This window comes from Ambystoma mexicanum, chromosome 3p, assembly GCF_040938575.1.
Source record: "Ambystoma mexicanum isolate Mex_15411 chromosome 3p, UKY_AmexF1_1, whole genome shotgun sequence".
NCBI classification, from domain to species: Eukaryota; Metazoa; Chordata; class Amphibia; order Caudata; family Ambystomatidae; genus Ambystoma; species Ambystoma mexicanum.
In genome coordinates, this window is record NC_090925.1 from 1,043,939,470 (window position 1) to 1,043,966,515 (window position 27,046).

The 27,046-nt window shown below is 44.4% G+C and overlaps 1 protein-coding gene across 1 annotated transcript in view; it reads right to left on the reverse strand.

Annotated features, from left to right (window-relative positions):
- LOC138580025 (uncharacterized) overlaps nucleotides 1-27,046 on the reverse strand; it is a 54,497-nt gene that overhangs the window by 12,841 nt on the left and 14,610 nt on the right. The window contains exons 4-6 of the mRNA XM_069650255.1: nucleotides 23,303-23,417; nucleotides 20,472-20,561; nucleotides 17,505-17,681 (exon numbers count right to left, since the gene is read on the reverse strand). Of these exons, the coding sequence (XP_069506356.1) occupies nucleotides 17,505-17,681; nucleotides 20,472-20,561; nucleotides 23,303-23,417 (382 nt within the window). The remainder of the gene's footprint in view (nucleotides 1-17,504; nucleotides 17,682-20,471; nucleotides 20,562-23,302; nucleotides 23,418-27,046) is intronic.

Sequence of the window (27,046 nt, forward strand, 5' to 3'; positions counted from 1 at the left end):
CATTTGTGACACTATAGATGTGGTTCAAGATCCATTTGATCTGTGTAGTTCGGTTCTATGTGAATTTTCCACTTTTTGAAGTCCGCACATAAAATTGTCTGATTTATTTTAGTCGTTTATGTGCAGCTGTCAAAAAGCCAAAATAGCATGAATTCAGGGGGGTTTCACCCTCCGAAACCCCTTTTCTGCCTTTCTCCCCATCCCCCAACTGCCTCCTGTTACCACAAGCATATACTCTCATTTCCCCACCACATGCACAGACACACACACAAACACGCAACCAGTTACATTTACCCCCTGTCCCACCCCCTTCAAAAAACATTCCTTTTACACACACACACAAACCAACAGTCACCCACACACTCAGCTTGGTCTCCCGCGACTACTCCTCTGGGTCCTGCCATGCCTGTCAGCCCCTCTGCGCACTCGTGTGCCTCGCAGCGGCTGGCAGTCTGATTTAGAAATAATATGCTCAGAAAAAAGAGTCCAGAGGAATTTGCTTAATTATCAAAAGTATCAAAAGAATGTATTGTGCCTGATACAAGATTTAAATAAACAAATTAATCATGATTTAATCTGCACTTAGCATATTACTTACATTGCAGGAGAGTTAAAAACATAGTAATCTCTACAATTCATACAATTGACAATAAATCATTCACTCATTTGTCCACATGCAACCTTCATGCAAACAAATACTATACAGTCCAACAACAATACAGGGCTCAGAGTGGTCTTTCTAAATAGGACTTTTTTCAATTCGATTACAAGTAATCGATTTTGTCACTTAGTACCGTGTAGTTCACTACCTAATGTGGCACTGTGAGACTCTACTTCCGCCATCGTTATGGCCCCCACTGTGAGTATTGCTAAATTTGATGTGGTATTGTATGTCATACTTATGCCATGTTGGAAGCCCACTGCAAGTGGCTCTGCAATAAAAGATGGAGGCTGGGTTTGTTAGTGGCTTGCAAGGAAATGCAGACACGAGGCCTGCAGTGTTGAGGCTTGCGGCACCCGAATCCTGACTGTCGGTTTTGTTTGGCATGGGTTGTATCCTTGAAAAACGATCGTGGGTCCATGTTTTATTCCGAAGGGAGGGCCCAAGATTAATCACAGCAGGTCAGTGGTGTGGGGGTGGGGGAGCTGGGAACCGGCTGGACAGATGAGCTGTAGCGTTGCTCAGTTAGCGGTGGTGTGTAGGTGGGAAGCTTGTTGCCGAGCGCAGCGGTTGATTCTGTAAGAAGTGCAAGGTGTAAGTGAGGTCAGGACCTGGGTGTGATGGGAGGGGAGCTATGGCTTCTGGAGGATATCTGCAGTATGTGAGTGCTTGGTTGTGGCCTCTGTTGGCCATGCGATTGGGAAGAAGGACTGTGGCGGGATGCTATCCCTCTGGTTCTCCTGGGTTTAGGCTCTGTGTACTGTCCTTTTGCTTGTGCATGAGAGTGGAAGAAAATATAGCAATTGAATAACTGTCCATTTTATCACATATCCTTCTCAAGAGATCCGCAAAATTGTAGGAAAACAGTCACACGTGATAATCAAGTACTCGATTTGCATTGCTTGCCACAGACCTTATAATGACGGCCTTCCTCAACAACTCTCTGTTTCCGGAACTCCCAATCTTGCTTTCCTTTTTACATCAAGGGCTTTTTAATGGTCTGTGCTTTGCCGGCTACCATGCCTGTCATTGAGTCTTTCCATAGTTTAACCCCTGCTGTCTGCTTGTTGCCTTCTTCCCTTGAAAGAGCCTTGATGTCATTTTCGAGTAGGCATCGCTCTTCTGAACCATCTTCACAGCACCCGTAGGAAGAGACGGCGTCGCCTGAGTTGGAGGGGCACTCTTCACAGGCGAGGAAGAGGCACAACTGTGACACGGGCCCCCATTCCCATGGACATGGCTACTAACATGTCTTTTTTTTATGACCAGCCCACCGTGCCACTGATCTCCCCGTCAAACATTTTGAATTCTTTGCAGGGACGTCATTTCACCAAATTGCCTGGGGTAGCGGAAGTGACATCACACGACCCTTGAACCTTGAGGGCATCACAGGAAGTGCTATAATTTGACCCCACCCCAAAGTGATGTCACGGGAAGCGATGGAAGACGACCTTTCATCCCTTGACAAAACAGGAAGTGGCATCACATAGCATTGTTTCTAAGTACACTATGAAAAATATGGTTACGATCTATCATTGTAAACATTTATACAAGAATGGATGAAAGAACGTTTTTTTAGGGGTAGCAAGCTAGACCACCGGGGTAGCAGGTGCGATCACTGGCGACCTCTAATCTGAATGACGTCCCTTATTCTTTGCCATCCTGGAAACTCTCATAACTCCTGTGGGTAATGGGGTGGCAGCGCTGGGAGCAACCATTTGCACTGAAAAGCACTTGCTGCCTTCTCATGTTCATGCCTCTTTGTGATTGCATTGATTACCCCCCTACCCGCGCCGAGCTCACCAGCACATGCACACTGTGAGTGACTGCCTCATTGTTACTATTGCCAGGCTCTGCAGGTCTGGGAGTGCCTGTGTTCTTTTAAGGAATAGGAATGTACTGCTTGATATGCCCCTCCGGTTTTATACTCTGCTGCTCTCATGGAGTGCGATTGCAGGATAGATTCCTACTGCAGTGGTGTTATCTACATAATATTGATAGCTGCATAGGTAATTATGTGGTATATATTTGATGTTTTAAAAAAAAAATTATGCTCAATGTGATTTTTTATTCACATTTTTATGTTCGAATTTCATGATATATATTTTTGTATTTTGTGTAAAGTTTATAATTTAAACTATATCACAATAAATAAATAATTATATTGATAGCAGGGGCCTGCAACCTGCGCCTCTCTAGAGCTTTTGGACCACCACTCCCATGATTCCTCACCGGTGACTCTGCTGGCTAAGGCTGATAGTAGCTGTAGTTCAAATTTGGAGAGCCAAGGGTTGCAGACCCCCCTAAGGATACAGTTTGGTTGTGATGCATTGATGGATCTGGCTTATTAGACACACAGATTTAGAAGGAGGAGAGGATGCACAGGGGTGAGACAGGGCCGGCAGGGCGGCGTTGGAAGGGACGAGGGAAAGGGGTGCAGCTGACATTTAAAGAAAAGGCAAACAATTAGCTACAGTGAATTTGCAGCTACGAAACTGTTACCGTAAATGATCAATATCATGGGGATTGCACCACATAGAACCAATATAATTTCATGACGAGGTAATACTTTAGGCTACAATCTAGGCTGCTGCGTTCCCCACCCGACTCATCGCCTGGCATGCTGTGGAAGGCTTCACAAGATGTCACTAAACCATTGCCTGCCTATGTGCAGATTGTTCCTGCATCTTGCTGTTTGTGGGTGTAGTTTGACCTACAACCGTGGTATTTTATGCCACCAATTACGTCCAAATCTGCACTGTGGTTGGCTAGCAATCAGGGGTGTTATTAGACCTAGACCCGGGGCTATGCCAATGCCGGAACTGCCAGGACTGGGGGCTAGCTAGCCTTTTTGTTGTAGCCCCTTAGATTCTATCTGGGGATACAACCAAAAGACATGGGGCCCCACGACAACCACCTATTAACCATAGTCTCCCCGCAGTGGCGGATACCCACTGGAATGCCCTGCCCACAGAACTCCGAACACAAGAGTCATACTGGGCCTTCTGCAAAGCTCTGAAAACCAGGCTCTTCGTCTAACTATGCCACAAACTTTCCATTGACTTTTACCGTATGTGTGTCAAGCTATATTTCAATGTAACTGGTCTGCAACAGTGCCCTGATGCCTAAGGGCTTAGGCGCTTTACAAATGTAAAAAATAAAAAATAAATTAAGAATTAGGTGAACTCGGGATAGACCAAAGCATCAGTATACCTCTTTTGGCTAACCGCATACATCTTGCAAGTCACTTTCTAGCACCCTTGGAAATGCCTGGTATCCACCCCAGCAGGCAGCACAGCATATCATGAGGCACCCCTTGTGCGATCATTTGACCCATCATAACTATGACCTGTTCCCAGTACAGAAAAAGCCTTGGGCACCCCCAGATCCCATGCAGGAACCCTGCATCCTCTACATTACACCTGGGACATTTACTATCTGTCGGCCCATCATTATGCTCTATGCATAATTGCATACTGTATTAGTTTGAACCGTGTATTAAGCGCAACCTTTTGTGTGAACCTACACATATGCTGCCATAACTTGTCAGTGTCGGACCCCACATCTGTCGTCCACTTCACCCTATAAGGTAAAACCTCCCTGGAGGCCAACTCATGAGCCATAGAAAACACTCTCTTTCAACAAGATGAATTAGCAATGTACTTCAGGATAGGAAATGAGGCCGGTTCCAGAGGAAAAGTCGTGGACCAGGTGTGCAAATCAGTGTGAAGCTGGTTATACTGAAATGCCAGTTTAAAATCACTATCTAATTTCATCTGACCCTGTTCCCAGGTAACAAATATTCTTTACGGGTAGAAGTCGTAGAAGTGATTTACCCAGGAGGACCTTATTGTTACATAACAGGTAGGGTTCAAGCCCCTGAATCCGCCATACTGACAACTCCGGAGTATACAGCAATTGAACCTGCAATCGCTTACACAGTCTCCACCAGGCAAAAAGTGTACACGATACAAGGTCAAACTTACACTCATCTCTATTTTTCAAAGCTATAAGGGTCCCCTGGAAGGAAAAGGGATGGGTCGATCCCCTCTCAATCTGCACATGTGGAAATGATTGGGAGGCCAGCTTCTAGAGCGATGCCACAACACCCGGGCTGCCAAAAAGTACAGCTCCATATCAGGAGCATTTAGCCTCCCCTAGTCAAACGCTCGGGTGATAGTATCCCATTTAACTCTAGGAGTTTTCGGGTACCAGGCTAACCACACCAACCATGATTTCAAGCTTTGAAGGAATTGAACCCCAGGCCACACAGGAATGTTGAGAAAGAACTATAATATTTTGGGAAGGATTACCATTTTCGTAAGCGCAATATGGCCGATAAGGGGGAGTGGAAGAGCTGTACAGCGTTCTATTTTCCTCTGAGGTGGTTCAATGTAAGCTAGATGATTATCTTTCAAAGAGAGATGCTCGATCTCTAATGACCTTAATTCTCGAGTGTTGAACCGACCCCTGTTCCCACTGAGGGGTCCTCGCCCCTGTGGTTTGCGAGTGGTGTCTGTTAAGGTAAAACAAGATGGACTTGGTCAAGTTTACCCGCAAACCAGATGCTTTACCGAACTGTTCTACCTCCCGCATAGGGTGGGGTAAATTAGACTTGGGATCCTTGACATACAGCACCACATCATCAGCGTAAAGTGAGAGCAGTTCCTGCACTCGTCTAGTGCAAGTCAACAGTGCGGATGTAACATCCTTAACCGGACAACTACTGGCTCCATAGCGACTGCGAAAAGAAGCAGCGACAATGGGTACCCCTGCCGCATGCCTCCTCCTAATACAATAGAAACAGAATGTCTACCAAAAAGGCTGATGAGCACCTTGATGTCAGGGTACAACAATTTTACACATTTCAGGAAATATTGCGGGACTCCCACTTTCTCAAATACTTTGGAAAGGTATTCCCATGACACAGAGTCAAATGCCTTTTCCATATCTAGCAGCGCAGCCAGTGCCTGTACCTCCGGCCAGTATTGTAAACATCTGCCTCAAGTTGAGGGATGTAGAACACCCCAAAACAAACCATGATTTATTGAAATGTACAATTGTAAGTAAGAAAGGGAGCATCCTGTCCGCTAGTATTTTGGAAAAAATCTTGGTATCCAGATTAATTAGAGATATTGGCATGTAGGAGGCACAATCTGCGGGATCCTTTCCCAGTTTCAAAATTAATGAAATAACACCTTTGCGCATAGTAGGGGGCAGACTACCAGTTTGCAACACCTCCTGCCAGGCCTCAACGAAATATCGCACTACATGAGGAGCAAACTCTTTGAAAAATTCTGCCGTTATTCGGTCCTAGCCCAGGGCTTTCGACGTTGGGAAATTTATAATTGCTGCAAGTATGTCCTCAGCACCAATAGGAGCATCTAGTGCTTCCAGAGCCGTACTATTGAAGGTCAATAACGCGACATCCTGAAGGAATGAGTTCAGTGCTTCTGAATCAGGGGCCGCCCGTTTCCCATATAGCTTCTCAGAGAAACCCTGGAACATGCCCAAGATCAAATCTGGTTCTGATATTACTGATCCATCTTCCACCCCAATCGCAGCATTATCACTCATGCCACTTTCACGCCGTAACAGATTAGCCAGAGGCCTCCCCGTCCTGCCCTCCTCCCCATATTTTACGAGCCAACTGCCTATCCACCTCTAATCTTAAACGATCCATAGTGTTCTAATTGCAGCGTAGTTGCCTCACGAGGTGACCGTTCAGCATTCTGCTGTAATTGTTTCAGCTCATTCTATAAGTCTGCGAGCTGTCTCTGGGTACCTTTAAGGATACCATTCTCTAGGGCGATACAGCGGCCTCGCAGGTAAACCTCAGATTCCTCCACACAATCCCCAGGGTTGATAACGATCCCACATTGGTCGTGAAAAAAGGAAGTAGTGATTTCCAAAATGTCACTCCGGTACACCACGTCTAATAAAGCCCAAGCCTTAAAATGCCAATGAGGCCTGTTGACCACAATACCTTCCAATTCAAATTTCCAGACTACAGGGGAATGATCGGACAATGTTCTAGGGAGGAGAAAGCACTCTTTAGTGGAATGAACTAAATCTGATTCAACTGAAATAGAATCAATACAGGATTTCATATCATGAACTGAGGAGTAAAACGAGTATTTTCTAGCTCCTGTCAGGTTTCCTTCCCTTATTCAAGTTTCCTTCTCATTACTTCTCTTTATTTATCCTTTTCAGATTAGCTTTGTGTGGGTGGGAAGTTTTCTATTATAGTTGGTTTGGCCTTAACTTGCTGATTCAGAATCCTGGTTCTGACCCAAGGCAAAATGGAGCCTCACAGTGACAGCTCTGATTGGTTAGAAGACAATGCAGAACAACAATGAACATTCTAAACTGTCACTCTGTGCCTTTCATCATCAAAACCCCATCTGAGAGGACGTGTTTAGTGGCTGCTCCTGCTTTAGTCTTAGGCCTGGTGGATTTTATCCTTCAGGCGTCAGCAGTTGAGCGGCTACTTTCTTGGGGGTTACAGGAGAAGTTATCAGTTGGCAGGAATTCGTTTTTGAAGACAGGAAAAGCAGAAGATCCTTATGAATTCGCTCAGGAGATAAGTGACTTTATTTGTACTGTAACTCTGTTCATCATAATGACATTCTCCTTGAAAATTCGTGAAAAGTTGTGTTTGTACTAGAACTATTGAACTCCCGGAGTGCGCGTGTGTTTTCCAGTGCAGTGTTCCTTAGCGCGAGAATCTGTTTGTCGCGTGCGAATTCAAGTGCGCGTGTGTTTTCTAGCGCGGGTGTTCCGAGCGCGAGAAGCTGTTTGTCGCGTGCGATTTTAAATGCGCGTGTGTTTCAGAGCGCGGGTGCTCCTTAGCGCGAGAATCTATACGTCGCGTGTGGATTAAAGAGAGCGTGTGTTTCTCAGCGCGAGTGTTCCTTCGCGTGAGAATCAATACATCGTGTGTGGAATAAAGAGCACGCGTGTTTTCCAGCGCAAGTGTTCCTTCGCGTGAGAATCAATTCGTCGCGTTTGAACTCAAGAGCGCGGGTGTTTTTATTTTGCGTGTTCCGCGCGAGAACATTATTGCGCGTGTGGATTTTTGCGCGTGTGGATTCTTTTGATCGCGTGTATTCGTTCGTAAGTGAACTCTTTGCGCGTGTTCTTCAACCAGGAAGATTTCTAAGTGAAGTTCATCGTTCATCTGAATGGAGATAACCTGCGTGTGCATTTAACACGTGTTTTTTCTTCAAGGATTCAAAAACTCAATATAATTATAAATAGTTTGAAAAGTTTGAAAGAAAAAGAAAGAATATTTTTTAAGACAATCTAACTGGACATCCAGGGCATTTTGGAAAAAAGACAATGAACTAAGATTTCCAGATTTGCCTAAAGTAAGAAGTTGCTGTGAATTTCAAGTGTCTCAAGTAAGAGAGATTTTCAGCTTCTTTATCAGCTTCTCTAAGAAATTTCAAGAGAAGAGCCAGGTATGATTCTTCATTATTAGTTAAGGATTAATGTCTTCCCATTCATAAGGTTAAGTAAGTAAATTAAGGAATTGTATCTGCTATTCTTATATCCTCTGCAGGTTCAGCTCTGGTTAGCCTTGACGCAGTTGGCCTGGTGTTGTTTTGTTATCCACTTCCCCCTTTCCCTTTGGGGTGTAGTTTACAGAGCTGAATTGACATCTAGTTCTGGGAATTACATCTCAGGGGGATTGTCGGGGGTTCAGCAGCTTCCGCGGACACAGGACCTCTCAGCCTGACAGAATGAAAGGCCAATAATTTAGTCCGCCCGAGCTGTCATGAACCCCGACGAATCCATGGATATGTTAGGATCTTTGATCAGGGAGTTACGGGAGGAGTTGAACATTTCTCGGGATGAAAATGCCTTACTTAGTCAAAAGGTGGATGACTTGAGTGTTAAAGTTACACAAATTCAACAGAGGGGAGAAAGGATGAGGTTTCAGAGGGGCGCAGGTTCTCCACCTGAGTTAGAAAGAGAAGATCAGTTACCACAAATACAACGGGCGCCTCCAGTGGCAGAAGGGGTAAGGAGTATAATTATGCCAGTTCCTTTGGCGCCTCCAGAACGTTATCATGGGGATTCCAAGAGGTCTAGGGTGTTTTTGACACAATGTGAATTACATTTTATGAGTAGACCATAATTATTTCCATCGGATGCTTCTAAGAACTTTTATGTTGTCATTTCTTTCTGGGGAGGCATCTGCTTGGGCTGGGTTGTTGGTGAGTCAAAAGAGTGCGGTTTTAGGAAATTATACCAGTTTTTTAGAGATATTCCGAAAGATGTTTGATAGAAGACAATTATCTCTGGAAGTGGATGGTGAACTTTTAGAATTAAAACAAGGTAATAGAGACTTGATTGCTTATATAACACAATTTAAGTCCCTTGTGTTAGAAAGCAAGTGGCCCGAGGTTAAACAGGCCTCGTTGTTTTATCGGGGCCTTAGAGATGAGTTAAAGGATGCATTGTCTGGAGTAGTTGAACGCCCTTCTACTTGTGAAGGTCTGATTGATTTGGTTATTCAATTGGACTTTCGTTTGAGTGAAAGGAAGGCAGAGAGGCGTCATTGTCAGAGTGATGTAAAGTCTCTAGTTAGAGTAGATAGACCTAAAGTAGAGAGTAGACCCAAAGGGAATAATCCATCTCCTAGAATCCGAGGCCCTTTAACAGTGGAAGAAAAGACTAGGAGGAGAGAAAATAATCTGTGTTTATACTGTGGAAGAGGTGGGCACTTTTTAGGAAACTGTCCTTACACTCCCAAGAAGACTTCTTCCTCAGCAGTCAAGGTACAACAGATCGCCAATACGGTGCAAACAGCGGTTCCTCATATAACCATAAATGTATCCTTATTTTTTGATTTGGAGTGTAAGGGAAATGGTCCTGTAATGCTTGACTCTGGTGCGACTGGGAATTTCATGGATTGGGGTCTGGCAAAATCTTTGGGAATTCCAATTATTCAGAAGGAGATTGTAGAGCAGGCTAGGGCTGTTGATGGTACGTGTTTATCTTCTGGTCCTATTACTCATAGAACTGGTTCTTTAACTTTGGAGTTATCAGGAGGTCACAGAGAGATAATTTCGTTTGAGTTAATTGATGCCCCTTTGTTGAAGATTATCTTGGGCATGCCTTGGCTTACTCTCCATAATCCCCTGATTGATTGGAGTGCTAGGACAATTGACATGCAGTCCGATTTTTGTAAAGAGAATTGCTTTTCAGGAAGTCTCTTAGAGGAAGATGTAAAACAAAGTAATTCCGTGTCTAGTTTTCTGGCTGAGACCGGATTTGGATGTCATGATGTGGGAGCTGTAGTGGGTCAACTTCCCCAGTGTTACAAAGATTTTTGGGACGTATTTGATGAGAAAGTGGCAGGAGAATTACCACCCCATAGGCCCTTTGATTGTAAAATTGAACTGGAGCCAGGAACAATTTTGCCTAGTAGTAGGGTATATGCTCTTACTGAGAAAGAGAATGATTATTTAAAAGAATATTTGTCGGAAAATTTGGCCAAAGGGTTTATTCGTCATTCTAAGTCACCGGCGGCCTCTCCTTTATTTTTTGTACCAAAACCGGATGGCACGCTTAGAACTTGCATAGATTATCGAGCAGTTAACAAAGTCACTGTTAAGAACCGGTATCCTCTTCCTATCATCTCAGAAATGCTTAATCAAATACAAGGAGCAAATATTTTCTCTAAATTAGATTTGAGAGGAGCTTACCATCTTGTACGTGTGCAGGAAGGGGACGAATGGAAGACAGCGTTAAAGACCAGGTTTGGACTGTTTGAATATCAAGTTATGCCATTCGGTCTATGTAATGCTCCAGCGGCTTTCCAATTTTTCATTGATGAGGTTTTTAGAGAATACTTGGATATTTTTGTTGTCGTTTATATCGATGATATTTTGATCTTCTCTTCTGACCTGGATCAACATCAGAAACATGTGCGCTTAGTTTTACAAAAGTTGCGAGAAAATCATTTGTTTGCCAAATTGGAAAAAAGTCAATTCCATACAGATTCTGTGGAGTTTTTAGGTTTTATAATTTCACCTAAGGGTTTAGAAATGAATCCTAAAAAAGTGCAAGCCGTTCTTGAATGGCCCTCTCCTACTAAGGTTAAGGAAATACAAAGTTTCTTAGGGTTTGCCAATTTTTATAGGAGATTTATAGAAGGTTTTTCTCGGCTGGTTGCTCCTATAACAAGACTTTTGAAAAAAGGAGTGAAATTTGACTGGGACCTTGAAGCAGAAAAAGCTTTTCAAGAGTTAAAACAAAGATTTACTTCTAGTCCAATTCCAATTCATCCAGATCTTTCTAAACCTTTTCTTGTGGAGGCGGACGCTTCAAATTTAGTGTTGGGGGCGGTGCTTTCTCAAAGGAATGAAACTACTGGTCAAATACATCCAGTTGCATTCTTTTCTAGGAAGTTTTCTGCTGCTGAAGTGAACTACACAATTGCTGATCGTGAACTATTAGCAATAAAGTCCGCTTTTGAAGAATGGAGACATTTTCTAAAAGGAGCAAGACATAAAGTAACGGTCCTTACTGATCACCGAAATTTATTGCTTTTAAAATCTGCAAGAACTTTGTCTCCACGACAACTTCGTTGGTCTTTAGTCTTTGCAGATTATGATTTCATTGTGACTTTTAAACCCGGAAGTCAGAACAAAAAAGCTGATGCGTTATCTCGCCAATTTCCTGGAAGTGAGGAGAAAGAGATTCTAGAACCAGAACCTATAATTGCTCCAGAACGTTTTTTGTTAGCTGAGCCATTAAAGAAATTGATTTTTTGAATGAAGTTCGTCAAAATATGTCCTTGCAGAAGATGGAGGAGTGGGTGAGACTGGATCCAGCCAGAAGTTTGAAAGACGATCTTCCTTTTTTTGATAACAAGCTTTATGTACCTACTGATGAGTTAAGAGAAAAGGTTTTGAGAAATTGTCATGAATCCATTTTATCAGGACATCCTGGTTTCAGAAAAACTCTGGAATTGGTTCGTAGGAATTTTTGGTGGAAAAAAATTCGCCAAGACACATTGAACTTTGTTAAAACTTGTGTAGTCTGGGCACAAGCGAAAAGTCAAGTTGGGAAGCCGCATGGTTTATTGGAGCCGTTACCTGTTCCTCCTCGTCCTTGGCACACAATTTCTATGGATTTCATAGTTGATCTCCCTCAAGATAAGGGTTGTTCTACCATTCTTGTTGTGGTCGATCTTCTTACTAAAGAAGCACATTTTTTACCAATGGAGGGAGAGGTTACCGCGGAAAAACTGGATCATAGTTTTTTGCAAGGTGTAGTTCGACTACATGGACTCCCAAGTCAAGATATCTCTGACAGGGGATCTCAATTTATTTCAAAATTCTGGAGGGCCTGCTGTAAGAAACTTGGAGTGGAAGTTAGTTTGACTTCTGGGTATCATCCGGAGAGTAATGGACAAGTGGAGAGAGTAAATCAAGAATTGGAGAAGTTTTTAAGGTGTTATTTACAAGCTAGAGAGGAATGGGTGGATTTGGTGTGGTTGGCAGAATTCTCTTACAACAATTGTGGAAAGGATGCTACTTCTATGTCCCCTTTCTTTTTGGGTCGTGGGTTTCATCCTCGCTTTCTGAGTTTTGAGGTGTTGGAGGATTCAGGGAATCCTAGAGTGGAAGATCGTTTGTTGATAATGAAAAATAACTTGGATAGAGCAAAAAAGGTTCTGGGAGAAAATAAGTTGAAATATAAAAGGTGTGCAGATTTGAGAAGAAAGGCTGGTCCTGGATATAAGGTGGGATACTTAGTTTGGCTTTCTACCCGGTACCTGAAAATTAAGGGGAAGAATAAGTTCAGTCCACGATTTGTAGGCCCTTTTGAGGTAGAGAAAATCATCAACCCTGTGGCAGTATGATTGAAATTACCCAAGCAGTTGAAGGTACATCCTACTTTCCATGTTAGTCTTTTAAAACCAGTTTGTTCAGGAACTAGATTTAGAACACCACCTTCCCCTGTGATTTTGGAGGATTCATCTGAGGAATTTGTGGTTAAACAAATTTTGGATTCCAGGAAAGTGAGGGGAAGGTTGCAGTATTTGATTGATTGGGAGGGATATGGACCGGAGGAACGATCATGGGAAGATTCAGTTGATGTACATGCCCCCTGTTTAGTTGCTAAGTTTCACACTAAAAATCCATATAAGATAGGCCCAGAGACTGGGCATTAGGAGGGGGGTACTGTCAGGTTTCCTTCCCTTATTCAAGTTTCCTTCTCATTACTTCTCTTTATTTATCCTTTTCAGATTAGCTTTGTGTGGGTGGGAAGTTTTCTATTATAGTTGGTTTGGCCTTAACTTGCTGATTCAGAATCCTGGTTCTGACCCAAGGCAAAATGGAGCCTCACAGTGACAGCTCTGATTGGTTAGAAGACAATGCAGAACAACAATGAACATTCTAAACTGTCACTCTGTCCCTTTCATCATCAAAACCCCATCTGAGAGGACGTGTTTAGTGGCTGCTCCTGCTTTAGTCTTAGGCCTGGTGGATTTTATCCTTCAGACGTCAGCAGTTGAGCGGCAACTTTCTTGGGGGTTACAGGAGAAGTTATCAGTTGGCAGGAATTTGTTTTTGAAGACAGGAAAAGCAGAAGATCCTTATGAATTCGCTCAGGAGATAAGTGACTTTATTTGTACTGTAACTCTGTTCATCATAATGACATTCTCCTTGAAAATTCGTGAAAAGTTGTGTTTGTACTAGAACTATTGAACTCCCGGAGTGCGCGTGTGTTTTCCAGCGCGGTGTTCCTTAGCGCGAGAATCTGTTTGTCGCGTGCGAATTCAAGTGCGCGTGTGTTTTCTAGCGCGGGTGTTCCGAGCGCGAGAAGCTGTTTGTCGCGTGCGATTTTAAATGCGCGTGTGTTTCAGAGCGCGGGTGCTCCTTAGCGCGAGAATCTATATGTCGCGTGTGGACTAAAGAGAGCGTGTGTTTCTCAGCGCGAGTGTTCCTTCGCGTGAGAATCAATACGTCGCGTGTGGAATAACGAGCGCGCGTGTTTTCCAGCGCAAGTGTTCCTTCGCGTGAGAATCAATTCGTCGCGTTTGAACTCAAGAGCGCGGGTGTTTTTATTTTGCGTGTTCCGCGCGAGAAAATTATTGCGCGTGTGGATTTTTGCGCGTGTGGATTCTTTTGATCGCGTGTATTCGTTTGTAAGTGAACTCTTTGCGCGTGTTCTTCAACCAGGAAGATTTCTAAGTGAAGTTCATCGTTCATCTGAATGGAGATAACCTGCGTGTGCATTTAACATGTGTTTTTTCTTCAAGGATTCAAAAACTCAATATAATTATAAATAGTTTGAAAAGTTTGAAAGAAAAAGAAAGAATATTTTTTAAGACAATCTAACTGGACATCCAGGGCATTTTGGAAAAAAGACAATGAACTAAGATTTCCAGATTTGCCTAAAGTAAGAAGTTGCTGTGAATTTCAAGTGTCTCAAGTAAGAGAGATTTTCAGCTTCTTTATCAGCTTCTCTAAGAAATTTCAAGAGAAGAGCCAGGTATGATTCTTCATTATTAGTTAAGGATTAATGTCTTCCCATTCATAAGGTTAAGTAAGTAAATTAAGGAATTGTATCTGCTATTCTTATATCCTCTGCAGGTTCAGCTCTGGTTAGCCTTGACGCAGTTGGCCTGGTGTTGTTTTGTTATCCACTTCCCCCTTTCCCTTTGGGGTGTAGTTTACAGAGCTGAATTGAAATCTAGTTCTGGGAATTACATCTCAGGGGGATTGTCGGGGGTTCAGCAGCTTCCGCGGACACAGGACCTCTCAGCCTGACAGCTCCCCGGTGTAATGTTGTCCAAAAATCCAACAGTCCCAAATACGCCATACCCCCCCACCTATATTTCTTTCACGGATAGTGATCTCACCCCAGACGAAGACCTATCTTGGGCAGTGTTTAGTTTAGTATCAAAATCCCCAGCAATCACCAGGCGAGTGTGGGAGTATGTAAAACATGTATATAATGCGTTCTTGTAAAATACCGGGTCGTCCGCATTCGGACCATAGACATTAATAAACATCACCATTTGACGTGCCAATATGTCAGAAACAATACCATATCAACCCTCAGAATCCTGTTCATGCTGCAATACCATACATCCCATAGACTTGGGAATAAGGGTAATAACCCACCGAGAGTAAGACGAGAACATAGAATCGAGCGCTACACCAGGTTTGGCCATGGCATCATTGGTTCCAGCCAACAGGTACGTCTTCTGGAGCATTCATATCTTAGCGTCATTCCGCTCACAATATGAAACAACCTTACACATCTCAGTATGATTATTTAAACCCTGCACATTCCAACTGAGGAGTGTGCACGTGTCAGAGGTTCATCCTCCTGATCCCACCATCGTAATAAGAAACCTCTTGCATCTGAATGTTCTGTCCACCGTCCACGAACCAAAGGGTTCCAAACATTGCCCACTGCAACGCGATCCTTATTTTAAACAATAGAACCCCAAACCCCCACCGCCACACCACAGCTTGCAGTGAATACCCCCCCCCCCAAAAAAACAGTGCCCACCCCAGAACAAATTAGAATGGGTAACAACCCAGAGACGACAAGGGCCCGGTCAAGGCTGTGCCAACAGACAGGGGGGAAGAGGCCACACCCAAACAGTGGACCACCCTGTTACATTCTTGATTCTATAAATGTGCCCTCTGGGGTTTGTCCCCAAAAAATAAAAAGAATTCAACAAAAAAGCAGCACACAAGTTAGCATCAATCAAATTCTGACTTAACCCCTTTGTAACATCACACCTTGCCGCCCGCCTGATCCATTATAATAGCTCTAGAGACTATCATCACACATTACACCATCTCTTTCCTCTGAGTCCTCATTCTTCACTCTGACTCCTTTGATTTCGTGCTGCAGCGATGGCAGGGCCTGACACACCTCTGCACTCGTGTCCTCAAGTGTCCCTACGCTATGTTCCGCCTCCGATATTCTGCCGCTTTCCGTCTCTAAGCGCGGCTGCATGCGATCCATTGTTAAGGCTATATTGTCTAACTTACCATTAACAGAGTCAAAGCCCCATTTCATTTCGGCCAATAAAGTGCTCATATCCACAGCGGGGTTCAAGGAGTCTCCACTTCCTCCACACTGCGTAGTCCCACCTTCAGCGGCTATTTAGCCTTTCCTTCTGCTGCTGGGACCAGGTGTCGAGACCCCAGATCTCAACCTCAATGGAAGCTCCATTTGCGAAAAGGACAGCTTTGCCTGTCGCTTATTTCCTTTGGCCATCCAATCTGCCACTTTGACGTGGCACGGGTTGCACTTATGGTGGCCCGGCCAGGTATTCGCATAGAACGTAGCACCGTAACACTCCCTCCTCCTAGAAGGCCTATGGGATAATGGTCAAGGCCTACTACCCCGACCCAGATCCACCTGTATTTACACCCTAACGTTTTACCAACCGTCACCTGGGGCTTTCCAGTTAACAGTCAGTACCTGTGCATAATATAAATACAGCTAGAATCTCCCGCAGTACACCACAGTTCTTGTACCACCTCCTGGTCCTTTTCAACTTGTGATCACCGTGTGTGCAGCCTCACTAATTCTCGCAGCTCACCGTGGCCCAAAGTACCAGATTCAAAGCACAGGTTCCATGCTGCGTTCACCTCCAGAGGGGGCACTCTGAGGTGCCCCGTTATACTGCGCCGCACCACAGTTAGAACTTCTCCAGCCTGCTCACGTCCCTCTGAGTGGTCCACGCGGTACCATCCGATCTCCACTGCTCCCAGCCACAGTACTCTGGGGCCTTCAATCCAGAGCTCCCTCCAAGGCTGCAGACAGTCCCGGGGAGTCAACCCCACCACTATGGGTCAAGCGTCGAGGTCACTGGCACCTACCACTCCATTCCGCTGCGCTAGACAGTGGTGCTCCTGTCGGCGTGAGCAAGCTACTGCCTCTGGTCCAGCAAGGCACCCGTTGCCATGCTCATCCATTTCCAGCAGCGGCCATGACAACTGGCCGCTGCCAGATGCTGTGGCTCGTATCTCCAGGTCTGCCACACGTGGTTCCACAAAAACACAGCCACCAGTTCCTGGCACGTTTATGCGAGTGCCGATGCACTCCCGATGGGTCAAATCAGTCTATGGCCAAGGTGCTGGTCCGCTCTTTCCCTGGTCTGCCCAGGAGCTCAAGAGTAGGCGGCCATCTTGGATCGACTCCCCCTAGCGTATCTCTGAAAATTGTATTTTAAACCCTGTGCCATCTATGGAAGTCTTTAACTTCTTGCTCATATTGTTTTGGGCTTTATTGGCTTTTTTGTTCTTACAACTTACTGAAAAAGGACTTTCCTGAACCACCGCATGGATACCTTTGTCCGCCTTATAGAAACGTTGCAGTGGTTTACATGACATTAAAAAGACATTCTTCCAAAGCATTGTTGAACGAGTGAAAATGTTGTCCTGGTGCTAAAAAGCGTACAATGTTTGAAATAGGCGAAAGGCTTAGTGGTTAAGAAGAGCTTATGGCCGTTTGTTCCTGGAATCATCTTGACCCCTGACTCGCTGCTTTGAGTGGCAGTCCTTTCTACAAGGTGGCCTCTTCTCTGCGTTAGATACACATGGGAATCGAGACATCAACCTTCCACTCACATCATAGCAAGGTTTCTGCATGGGAAAGTTGTGTTGCTTTTGATACTGGCTTGTAAGGGGCCATCATAAACGTGTACACCCTAGCTCACCCACACTTTCTTCTCTTCACTGCAGCAATGCAAGGTAGTGCTTTTAGTAAATGGGGGGAGTCTATTACACTACTAGCCTGTCTCTCCGTATGATAGAAATACATGACAAATAAGACACATTATACCTACCCTTTCACCTGGAGGGATATTTTTAGTGCATTGCAGGTCTCCTGAAAGAACTCAAGCCTCAAGCCTTTCTTTTCATCCAATAGAAGTGGGATGTTCACGTTGACAGTCGCTTCCACTGTAATCTCGTTTGCGTCAGTTATCAATGGGAGTTTCGCCAGCAGTTCAGAGAGGAATGTTCTGAAAATACCAATGTTATCTGGAGTTAACGACCTACTATGAATGACAGGGATGCATACAGCAATAGGTATCTATAACACATGTACTATGCTCTGGCCGCCCCGAGCAGAAGGGTGGAGACTCAACAAGCCAGACTCTCTTCTGCTCTACCCGCCGTGGGGCATGGTGCTCTTCTGCTGGCTGGTGTTCAAAAGAAACTCCCAACCTAGCCCACAGCACCGCGCGGAATGGTCCTCACCCATACATAGTGCCCTGAACCTGTGTCATGGGTTAAGTAGTGAGAGAAATACTAGAACCTATGCGAAGAGCTGCTTTGGGTATTATGGACCACATCCACAAACCAGGATAGAAGCGGGAAGGTGGAGGGTCATGCAAACACATGTGAGGTAACCATCTGGACACTCCTCCTGCTGTTCTCACCACATTGTGTTTTGTAGTTTTTGTATTTCTTTGGTTTGTTTTAAAGTCTTGTATAGCACACTCCAGGCCTTGGCTGGATGAAGAGATGTGTGCAGGGATGCAACAGAGAGCCGACTAAGCGCCAAAGAAATCAGAGCAAATACATCATGTATCTGAGACAGGTGGGTTCAGATATTCGAGGAGCACGTGTCCCCGGGCATCAAAAGTGATATTAGTTTTTAGAATCTTAAAAAGCAGACATAATATAATTGTGGGCTTTTTAAGGAATCTAAGAGGAAGCATTCTGGGAGAGCAACATAAATAACAATTGGATCAGTTATGCAAAAATAGAATATCGGATGTTGTAATCTATTAGATACAGTGAGGAGGAGGGGCATGGACATCAGTGTGAAGGTATAGGAAACAATTAGATAATGGGAACAGTGTCAAACATGTAGGAGAGAGAGAGAGAAAGAGGGGAAGAGAGGGGGAGAGAGAGGGAGAGAGAGGGAGAGAGAGAGGGGGAGAGAGAGGGAGAGAGAGAGAGAGGGAGAGAGGGGGAAGAGAGGGGGAGAGAGAGAGAGAGAGAGGAAGAGGGAGAGAGAGAGAGAGAGAGAGAGGAAGAGAGAGAGAGGAGGAGAGGGGAGAGAGAGAGAGAGAGAGAGAGAGAGAGAGAGAGAGAGAGAGAGAGAGTTAGAAGGATTTGCTTGTGCTATCAACAGATCCAGGAGGGCTATTATCCACACAAAGGCCTAACCAATCAAGAGATGATAGAGTGTTTGGAAAAGGAAGAATGGTTGAAGAATAACACGTTGAGAGGTCCTAATAAATAGTGGGAGAGCCCTTAGACAGGCAGAATTATTAGGCTGTGGATGTATTCACAGGCCATCGGGGGTTCTGTGGAGGGAGAATCCTGTTGCCAAGCAACAGAAAGGGAATCTTGCTACAGAAGGTGGTGATAAGAGGGTTTAGTAGAGGTGTACACGATAGTGGGACACTCTCCGTAGGACGTGAGGAGATACATGTTCAGGTTGGGCTTCAGGAGTCCGATTCACTGCAATATACGTATGTTCCTGAACATGTATGAGGAGGCAGTAGTCCAAGACTGATAAATTCATCCAAAGTTTTATTCTTCACTTTACCACTGATGGAAACATAGGCCTTTGTTTCTGGATTTGTTTAGCCAAACCAGAGTCTAAGCAGTGTTGAGCTGGGACAGAAAAGAGACCCACACACCAGTAAAATAGTGGCCTATAAAAGCTTTTTTTAAAAAAAAAATGTATGTATTGTAATTCTTTTTTTAAACAAAAACCTCCTACAAAAACATAACAATTCTCCTTAAAAACCTTCCAAGGCAAAATGATAAAGCATCCAAATATCATAGCACTATTATAACAAACATTGTAAATGGATCAAAAAATGTAACACATTGAAATTCATCTATGTGTCCACTTGTCTTTCATAAATTGATAAAACAATTTAATACATGAAAATTCATCTTGGTGTGCAACTTCCTTCAATCGCAAACGGCAATTCATTACTACTGGTAAGTTTTAAAGCAGTAATTCATCAAACAGGCCACTCTCGCCCAAAAGCATAGCCCCCACTAGCCTGTTCGGCATGCCCATCAGGGCACTGCCCCATTACCCTGCAGGCCAGTCCAGCGCCTGCTTCTAAGCTTTTTGTTGGGTGGCTTCTAGTGTTTGGCCAGAGGTGGACTCTTTGAGCTCAGACCCCCGCAGTTCAGTTCTCCCTTGCTTTGGTCTGTGGTGATGCCTGTCCAAGACTGAGGATTCTGTCACCCTACATGGCCAGGCGTCGGTCAGAGGGGTTTCACCGGCTGTATAAGTCCTTGGTTTGGAGTGGACCTGCTGAAGTCCAAGCCCAGCTGACTTAGTCCTGCCAGCCAGGGATGAGGACTTACAAAACGGCTGCATCAGTTTTGAGAGCACTCAAGAGTGTCATTTACAAGAGCAGGAGATCTCCAGCATTACGGTGAACCTGGTTATTTTAAAAGAATAGTAGTCAGGATAGCGGGAAGCCTTTTGAACATGATAGCATGCAAGGGGTCTGGAATGTGGTGCAGGTGCTCTGCTGCATGCTTGGGACATATGTCTGTCTTCATTGGGATTGCATTTCCTTCGCATCACCTCCACCCCACTCTACCGGCCTTCTAGACCTAAGGCAGGCAATTGGCGTCATTTTGTAACCTAAAGGTGGACTCGACTGCTTCTAGTCTCTTCCCATTTACAGATTATGAAGAGAAAGACAAGGCAGTTACTTGTGTGCGTCTACCATCAGTGCGGTGCACCCTCCCCACTGTCCACAAGTGGCCCATCAGCCCCCCAGCAATTATTTAATGGCAGGCGCAAAGAGAAAACACATACTCACAGATCAATACAGAGCTGAAGTGCCAAACGTATTGCCTTTGGTGTACAAGAGGCCCGGACTTGCACAAGTTTGCTGTTTTTCAATTGTAACCTGTAGGATGAGAATAAACAGGAAACAGGCTTGCATCGGATATCAACAGAAGGTTAGTTGGGCAGGCATGACCTGGGTAGCCAAGTAAGAAAGCACATACTCCTCAATAGTGATTGAGAAATGACCTTCTCTTCCTTAATGTCATAAGGGGAGTGAGTTCTATTGTGAGCTAGAGACGAATTTTCCTTTGTTTAGCAAATTAACTAAAAGTCTAATGGGCGCTATAAATGTGACTGAGAAAGGCCCGCGTCCTATGATTATGGGTTCATTCGAATTGCGTAAAAGTGTGATCATTACGGACATTGTTTCCTAAGAATTTGAGCGAGAAAAGGGAATTATTATTCGCCCTCGCAATGCGCTTCTCAAATTGGGACAGAAAGAGGATTGTAGAACAACAGTGGACAGTTCCTGTCGGGAGCAATGTTTCAATGAAGTGGTTCTCATTACATTATCTCATGACTGTATTAACTGCAATTTCTTCCGAACAATATAACGTTTTTAGTCATCAACACACTTAGTCCAGTTAGTAAATGCCAAATTATGAAAAGGACAAAGGAAATATAATAGACATAGAAAATGAATCTCATCTAAGAAAGGAGTACAACACAATTGATGCACCTATTCATGTATATTTTCCAATTCAAACTGAACCCTGGGAAGTGCATTATACGCAATCCAGCGCACAACTGAAGGCATTCGGACAGGGGCGATACAATTCAAGTTGAACAGAGAGAAGCGTATTACACCCAACCCACTGATCAACTGAAGGCATTCGGACAGGGGCTATACAATTCAAGTTGAACAGAGAGAAGCGTATTACACCCAACCCACTGATCAACTGAAGGCATTCGGACAGGGGCGATACAATTCAAGTTGAACAGAGAGAAGCGTATTACACCCAACCCACTGATCAACTGAAGGCATTCGGACAGGGGCGATACAATTCAAGTTGAACAGAGAGAAGCGTATTACACCCAACCCACTGATCAACTGAAGGCATTCGGACAGGGGCGATACAATTCAAGTTGAACAGAGGGAAGGGTATTACACCCAACCCACTGATCAACTGAAGGCATTCGGACAGGGGCGATACAATTCAAGTTGAACAGAGAGAAGGGTATTACACCCAACCCACTGATCAACTGAAGGCATTCGGACAGGGGCGATACAATTCAAGTTGAACAGAGAGAAGCGTATTACACACAACCCACTGATGAACTGAAGGCATTCGGACAGGGGCGATATAATTCAAGTTGAACAGAGAGAAGCGTATTACACCCAACCCACTGATCAACTGAAGGCATTCGGACAGGGGCGATACAATTCAAGTTGAACAGAGAGAAGCGTATTACACCCAACCCACTGATCAACTGAAGGCATTCGGACAGGGGAGATACAATTCAAGTTGAACAGAGAGAAGCGTATTACACACAACCCACTGATCAACTGAAGGCATTCGGACAGGGACGATACAATTGAAGTTGAACACTGAGAAGCCTATTATACTGATCAACTTAATGGATTTGACAGGGACGATACAATTGAAGTTGAACACTGAGAAGCCTATTATACTGATCAACTTAATGGATTTGACAGGGACGATACAATTGAAGTTGAACACTGAGAAGCCTATTATACTGATCAACTTAATGGATTTGGACAGGGACGATACAATTGAAGTTGACCATTGAGAAGCCTATTACACCCAACACACTGATCAGCTACATTAATTTGCACAGGGGATTTGAAAGAGGATTGTGTTAGGAATGCCAGAGACAAGGCTGCTAAGGACTAAGACTCTGGCATAGGCATGTGTGTGAGAGAGAACAATGCGCCCTAAATTGTGAGTGAGGGCAAGAGGTGCTCTAGGAAGGTGAGTGAATGATGTTTGCATCCTAGGAACGAGAGCGCCCAAAATTCTAAGCAAGGCCGTGTGCAGAGAAGTGGATGCTCTTCTTAAGAGAAGGAAACGTACCGTTAAACAAAGTAGCCCGTGAAGAGTGGGCAAAAAAAGGAGTAGCTGTGAAGTAATTAGTTATTTATAACGCGCATTATAACCACAGGTTTCTAAGCCGCGGACCCGGGGATCGAACCTGTGGTGCTCCACATCGTCTTGTCAGTGCGCTGCCCCTGAGCTATTCTCCCGAGACATAGGTGACATACATGTGAGTAAGCAGCAACACTGCTCCTGATAACGTGAGGGAGAGAGTGGCCTGTGCTCAGAATGTGTAAAAGAGAATGTCATTTCCTAACTAAGCAGTTATTATAAGTTTGGCAGTAACTGTAATTCTGGCAAAGCTTGCACAATATCGAAAGAATTACCATCTGTTGAATTTAGGGTGGGAACGCATTAACCGCTCTTGTATATTATCCATTCCAACTTCAAACTGAAGGTGGGAATGGATAGAAGAAATGTTTTAGGAAATGTCTCTTTCAGGTTAACGCTGGTGGATGTGGTATTGCTGGATTACAAACTGTGGTATCCCAGACTTAGCACCTGCACTAATGTTACAATAGGAATTGGGACTATTTGCAGAAATTCTGTCTGGGGATCTGTATCTACGCATAAAGAGGCTCTACACAGGATGAAAGAGGAATGTGTTTTAGCTGTGTGTGTGTGATTCCCCTTTTTTTTACTCTTGAACAATGTTCTGTTACACACTTAAATGGGAGTGTGGGCACACCGTAATACATCAAGAATACATCAACTGATTTATCAAAAAATCTTAAATCACACTTACAAGTTGGTTGCTGTGCCAAGTAGATTGCCGAGAGGTAATAATGCCCCGCTACCACCTTCGTTTTCCGCTGGCTTCAAGAGCCTCTCTAGTTTGCCACCCAATGCATCTGCAAGAACTGAAATGAACATCACATGAGACTAACTGAATCCAGCTGTTAAGCCATGCGTTCCTAACCATGTGGAAATTAGCCTGCCACCAACCCCTCCTCCCCCGCACCCTTTCCATTCCGGACAGATATTGCAATTCAGCTTGAAGGTGGATCAGGGGAGCTATGTCACCGGGACTGCATATGAAGCGGGAAGACCATTTCAACTCTTGCATTGGAAAGTCGCCCCTCGCGTTAAAGTAGCGATCTGTTACTTAGATCCATTCCCCTCATTCTAAATTTGTAATCGTGGGTAAAAAGAGAGGGAAGATCTTTATTTTAAAATTAAATCCAGCAGGTGGAAATGAGCCTCAGTTTAATGTGTCCCCAGGAAAGCGTGCAGTAAATATAATAGAGCTGGGAGAAATGAAGCTGTTTGATAAATATACATAAACATATGAGAAACAAAAATGTAGGGCCATCTTTAAATTCTGATGAAAGTTTTGTAAAGTTTGCCAAGGTGGTGCAAAGGCATAAGGGATTCCGTACACTTGCATTTCAGATCCATTTCTCATAGGCTTGCACTCATGTACAGCAAAAAACCTCTGGACCCATTTGCCCCATACTTTTGAGAGACGCTGATGCTCCTGAGTGTTTTTGCACATTTGCCAGGTGGTTTTGAATCCCTTTAGGAATCTTTGCCAATGGACTAAATTGTTAGAGCCGGCGGGCAGTTCTGGGGTCCCCGCTTGCCCAATTGGCTATTTTAAAAACAGTGGGGCCTAGGAAAATGTTCAACATGGCTGCCATTTTGGCCCATGAATTTCGCCAGATTTGACTTACACCATAGAGCAGAATCTTTGATAAGTGTCATGTTGCATCCTTCCACCCCCCTCATGCCCTAGGCAGGGTGAGAGGGGACACAGGAGTGCATTACAGCCCGAGAACCAAGAAAAGATAGCCTTTTTAAAAGTGCTTGTGGACCAGGCACGGGTGTCTACAGGCCAACGCTGTTGGTGTCAGCCCGTTCCGTGGGCTAGAGTTGAATCTAAGACCAATCCTGTGCTTGGATCGAACCAGTGGACCTGGCCTGCAGGGCTAATGATAACCATTGGACTGCCCTGGACACTGGGGATGTGTGGGACACAGCCGAAGGCCATTCCCCAAATAAGGTTGCCACTGGGAATGTCCTGCAGCCACACTGAGTGGCCACTTGTGACTGTACAGATCATTGGTCCTTTTGGTAGCCTGTGGACTCACCATGGCTACTCGGACTGCCAAGGGTATGGCCAAAGCACATGCCATGGGAAAGGGGGCCACCAAGCATAGCTGAGGTTACAAAAGATGCATGAATATTTTGTATACGATGCTTTTAATTTTTTTGGTATTCGGTTTATGTTGGAAATACCTGTAAATAAATACATAAATACATGAATAAAAGATGTCCCAGGTAGAGGGGCCATGCAATGTAGCCACTGTGTGCAGCAGCAGACAATACCCAGCGACCACAGTGTATGTTTGGGGGTACTTGGGCCTTGGCCAAAGGCTACACGTTATGGCCACCGGGTATGGCCCACTGCAATAACAAATAACATAAAATGGTCGGTGAATGATATGTACTTTGCCTGGGAAGATCTTCCTCTAATGAGAGATCAAGACCTTTTTTCCCACCTATGCTTGGGGAACTCGTAGAACCACCCTTTCTCCATGATAACCATGGAATGGAGTTTTCATACCAGTCTCCTCGTCTCCCGAGCCTCTGTCATTGCGTAAAAGCGGGAATGTCCTGGACCAGTTAGAAGCCTGAGCATCACCATCCTGTGCAGTGCATGTAATTTATCCCTCCGGTTCCAGTAACTGTTAAAGCAGAGTATACTAAGGCATTTTTCGCCAGGTGTTTGCAAATTATAGGCATGCTACATCTAAACAATTTCCATGTTGTTCCCATCCTATATGTCTAGGTATTCACACCATTTGCAAAATACTGGCATTATTTTCCCAAGTACTCACATCATGTGCGAGGTACTGGTGTCACATGGCTCAGTATGCACATTGTTTGCAATGTATTGGCATCTTGTTGCCACATACTCACACAGTTTGCCAGGTGTTGGCATAATATGATACATGAAATGCCAGGGCGCTATTGCTCTTTGCTAGATATTGCCGTCATATGCCCAGGCCCAACACTTTTAGAAGACATTGCATCCTATGCAAAGGTACTCAAAATATTTTCTAGGTATTGCATCATGTAGCCGCATACTCTCAGTTCTTGCTCAGTGCTACATATCCCCAGCCTAGTATTGTACAAGTATTCCTACCTTATGCCCTGCTATGCAAGCATTTGTCAAGTATTGCCTACCTATGGCCAGATTCTCACTCCATTTACCACTTATTGCTTTCATTGGTCAAGTATTTCCATCATTTGCCAAGTATTGCCATCATTTGCCAAGGTACTTACACAATACGGCAAGTTTAGCCATCATATGGTAAGTACCTTTCCATGCATTGAACCCAAATGAGAAGGTAATTACACAATATGCACGAATTTGCCGCTAAGCCACCAAGTATTCCCGCCAAATTACGTTTTACCATCATATGTCCAGATACTCATACAATATGGCAGATTTTTCCCTCCAGTGCCCAGTGCCTCGCTGTCCTGTTAGCCACCTACTCTGGAAGGTCTTTCAACAATGATGATATGTTGCAGTAGTAGAAACGCTCTCTTGCATGCAGCGATGCATAATCATTGCTTCGATGCAGACGGCTTGCATTTGCTCTCTCGAGCCATGGAATTGTGCAAAGATAAAGCAGACCACAAGTATGTCTCAATAGGAAGCAATAAAAAGGACTAATGAGCGGTGCTGTGATTCTTCAGTGGGACTGTGCAATGCAGTGGATAAGGAACTGTCACTTGGTGCTGTGTCTACTGCACACCACAACATTGCTATCTCATTATTCCTAGTTTCTTTTTGAATATATGCCTCCCAGGAAGCATTGGAATTGGGCTGGAACACGACAGACCAGTGCGCCAGCAATGTGTGTCTTGCCCAAGCGCGCTGCTCTGTGCCAATGCCCAAGCCAAGCTCTTGTACAGAGGAGCAACCCGAGCTTCAGAAGACCCGGGCACGGGAATTGAACGCAGAAACAGCCAAAGCCTCACATACAGTTTTGTAGCTGTCCAACTTGGTATATAGGTCTTGCAATTTGCAGACTTTTTTTTTGGTAGGATGAGTTTTGTAACCAATGAAAACAGTAGAGTACAACTTCCATTATTCGCTCAAAAGGGTATCTTGATGTTTCAAATTTAAAATGGTGGGCATTCTGATATTCCCATAATGCTCTTTGCTTTTATGCAAATCACCAGGTGTTGGGTGACCTGGCTTGGGGCAACACCCCTGTTAGGAAAGATTTCTTAATTGTGGGTAATTTTCCTTCCATGTGGCAACCCCTAAACTTTTTGCTGTTGTTTTCACCAGGATCTAGACTTTGCCAGAGAAGTGCAGCCTTCTGCCGCACTCCTCTGGGCTTTCGCTCCATTCTTACGGGGAAACTGACATGCCCTTAAGACAGTCAGTACCGGGAAACGTTGTTTTCCGTAGTTTCTCTATCATGTTGCAGCTTTCGCGCAACATGGCACAAGAGGGCACTGTAAGCTAAGT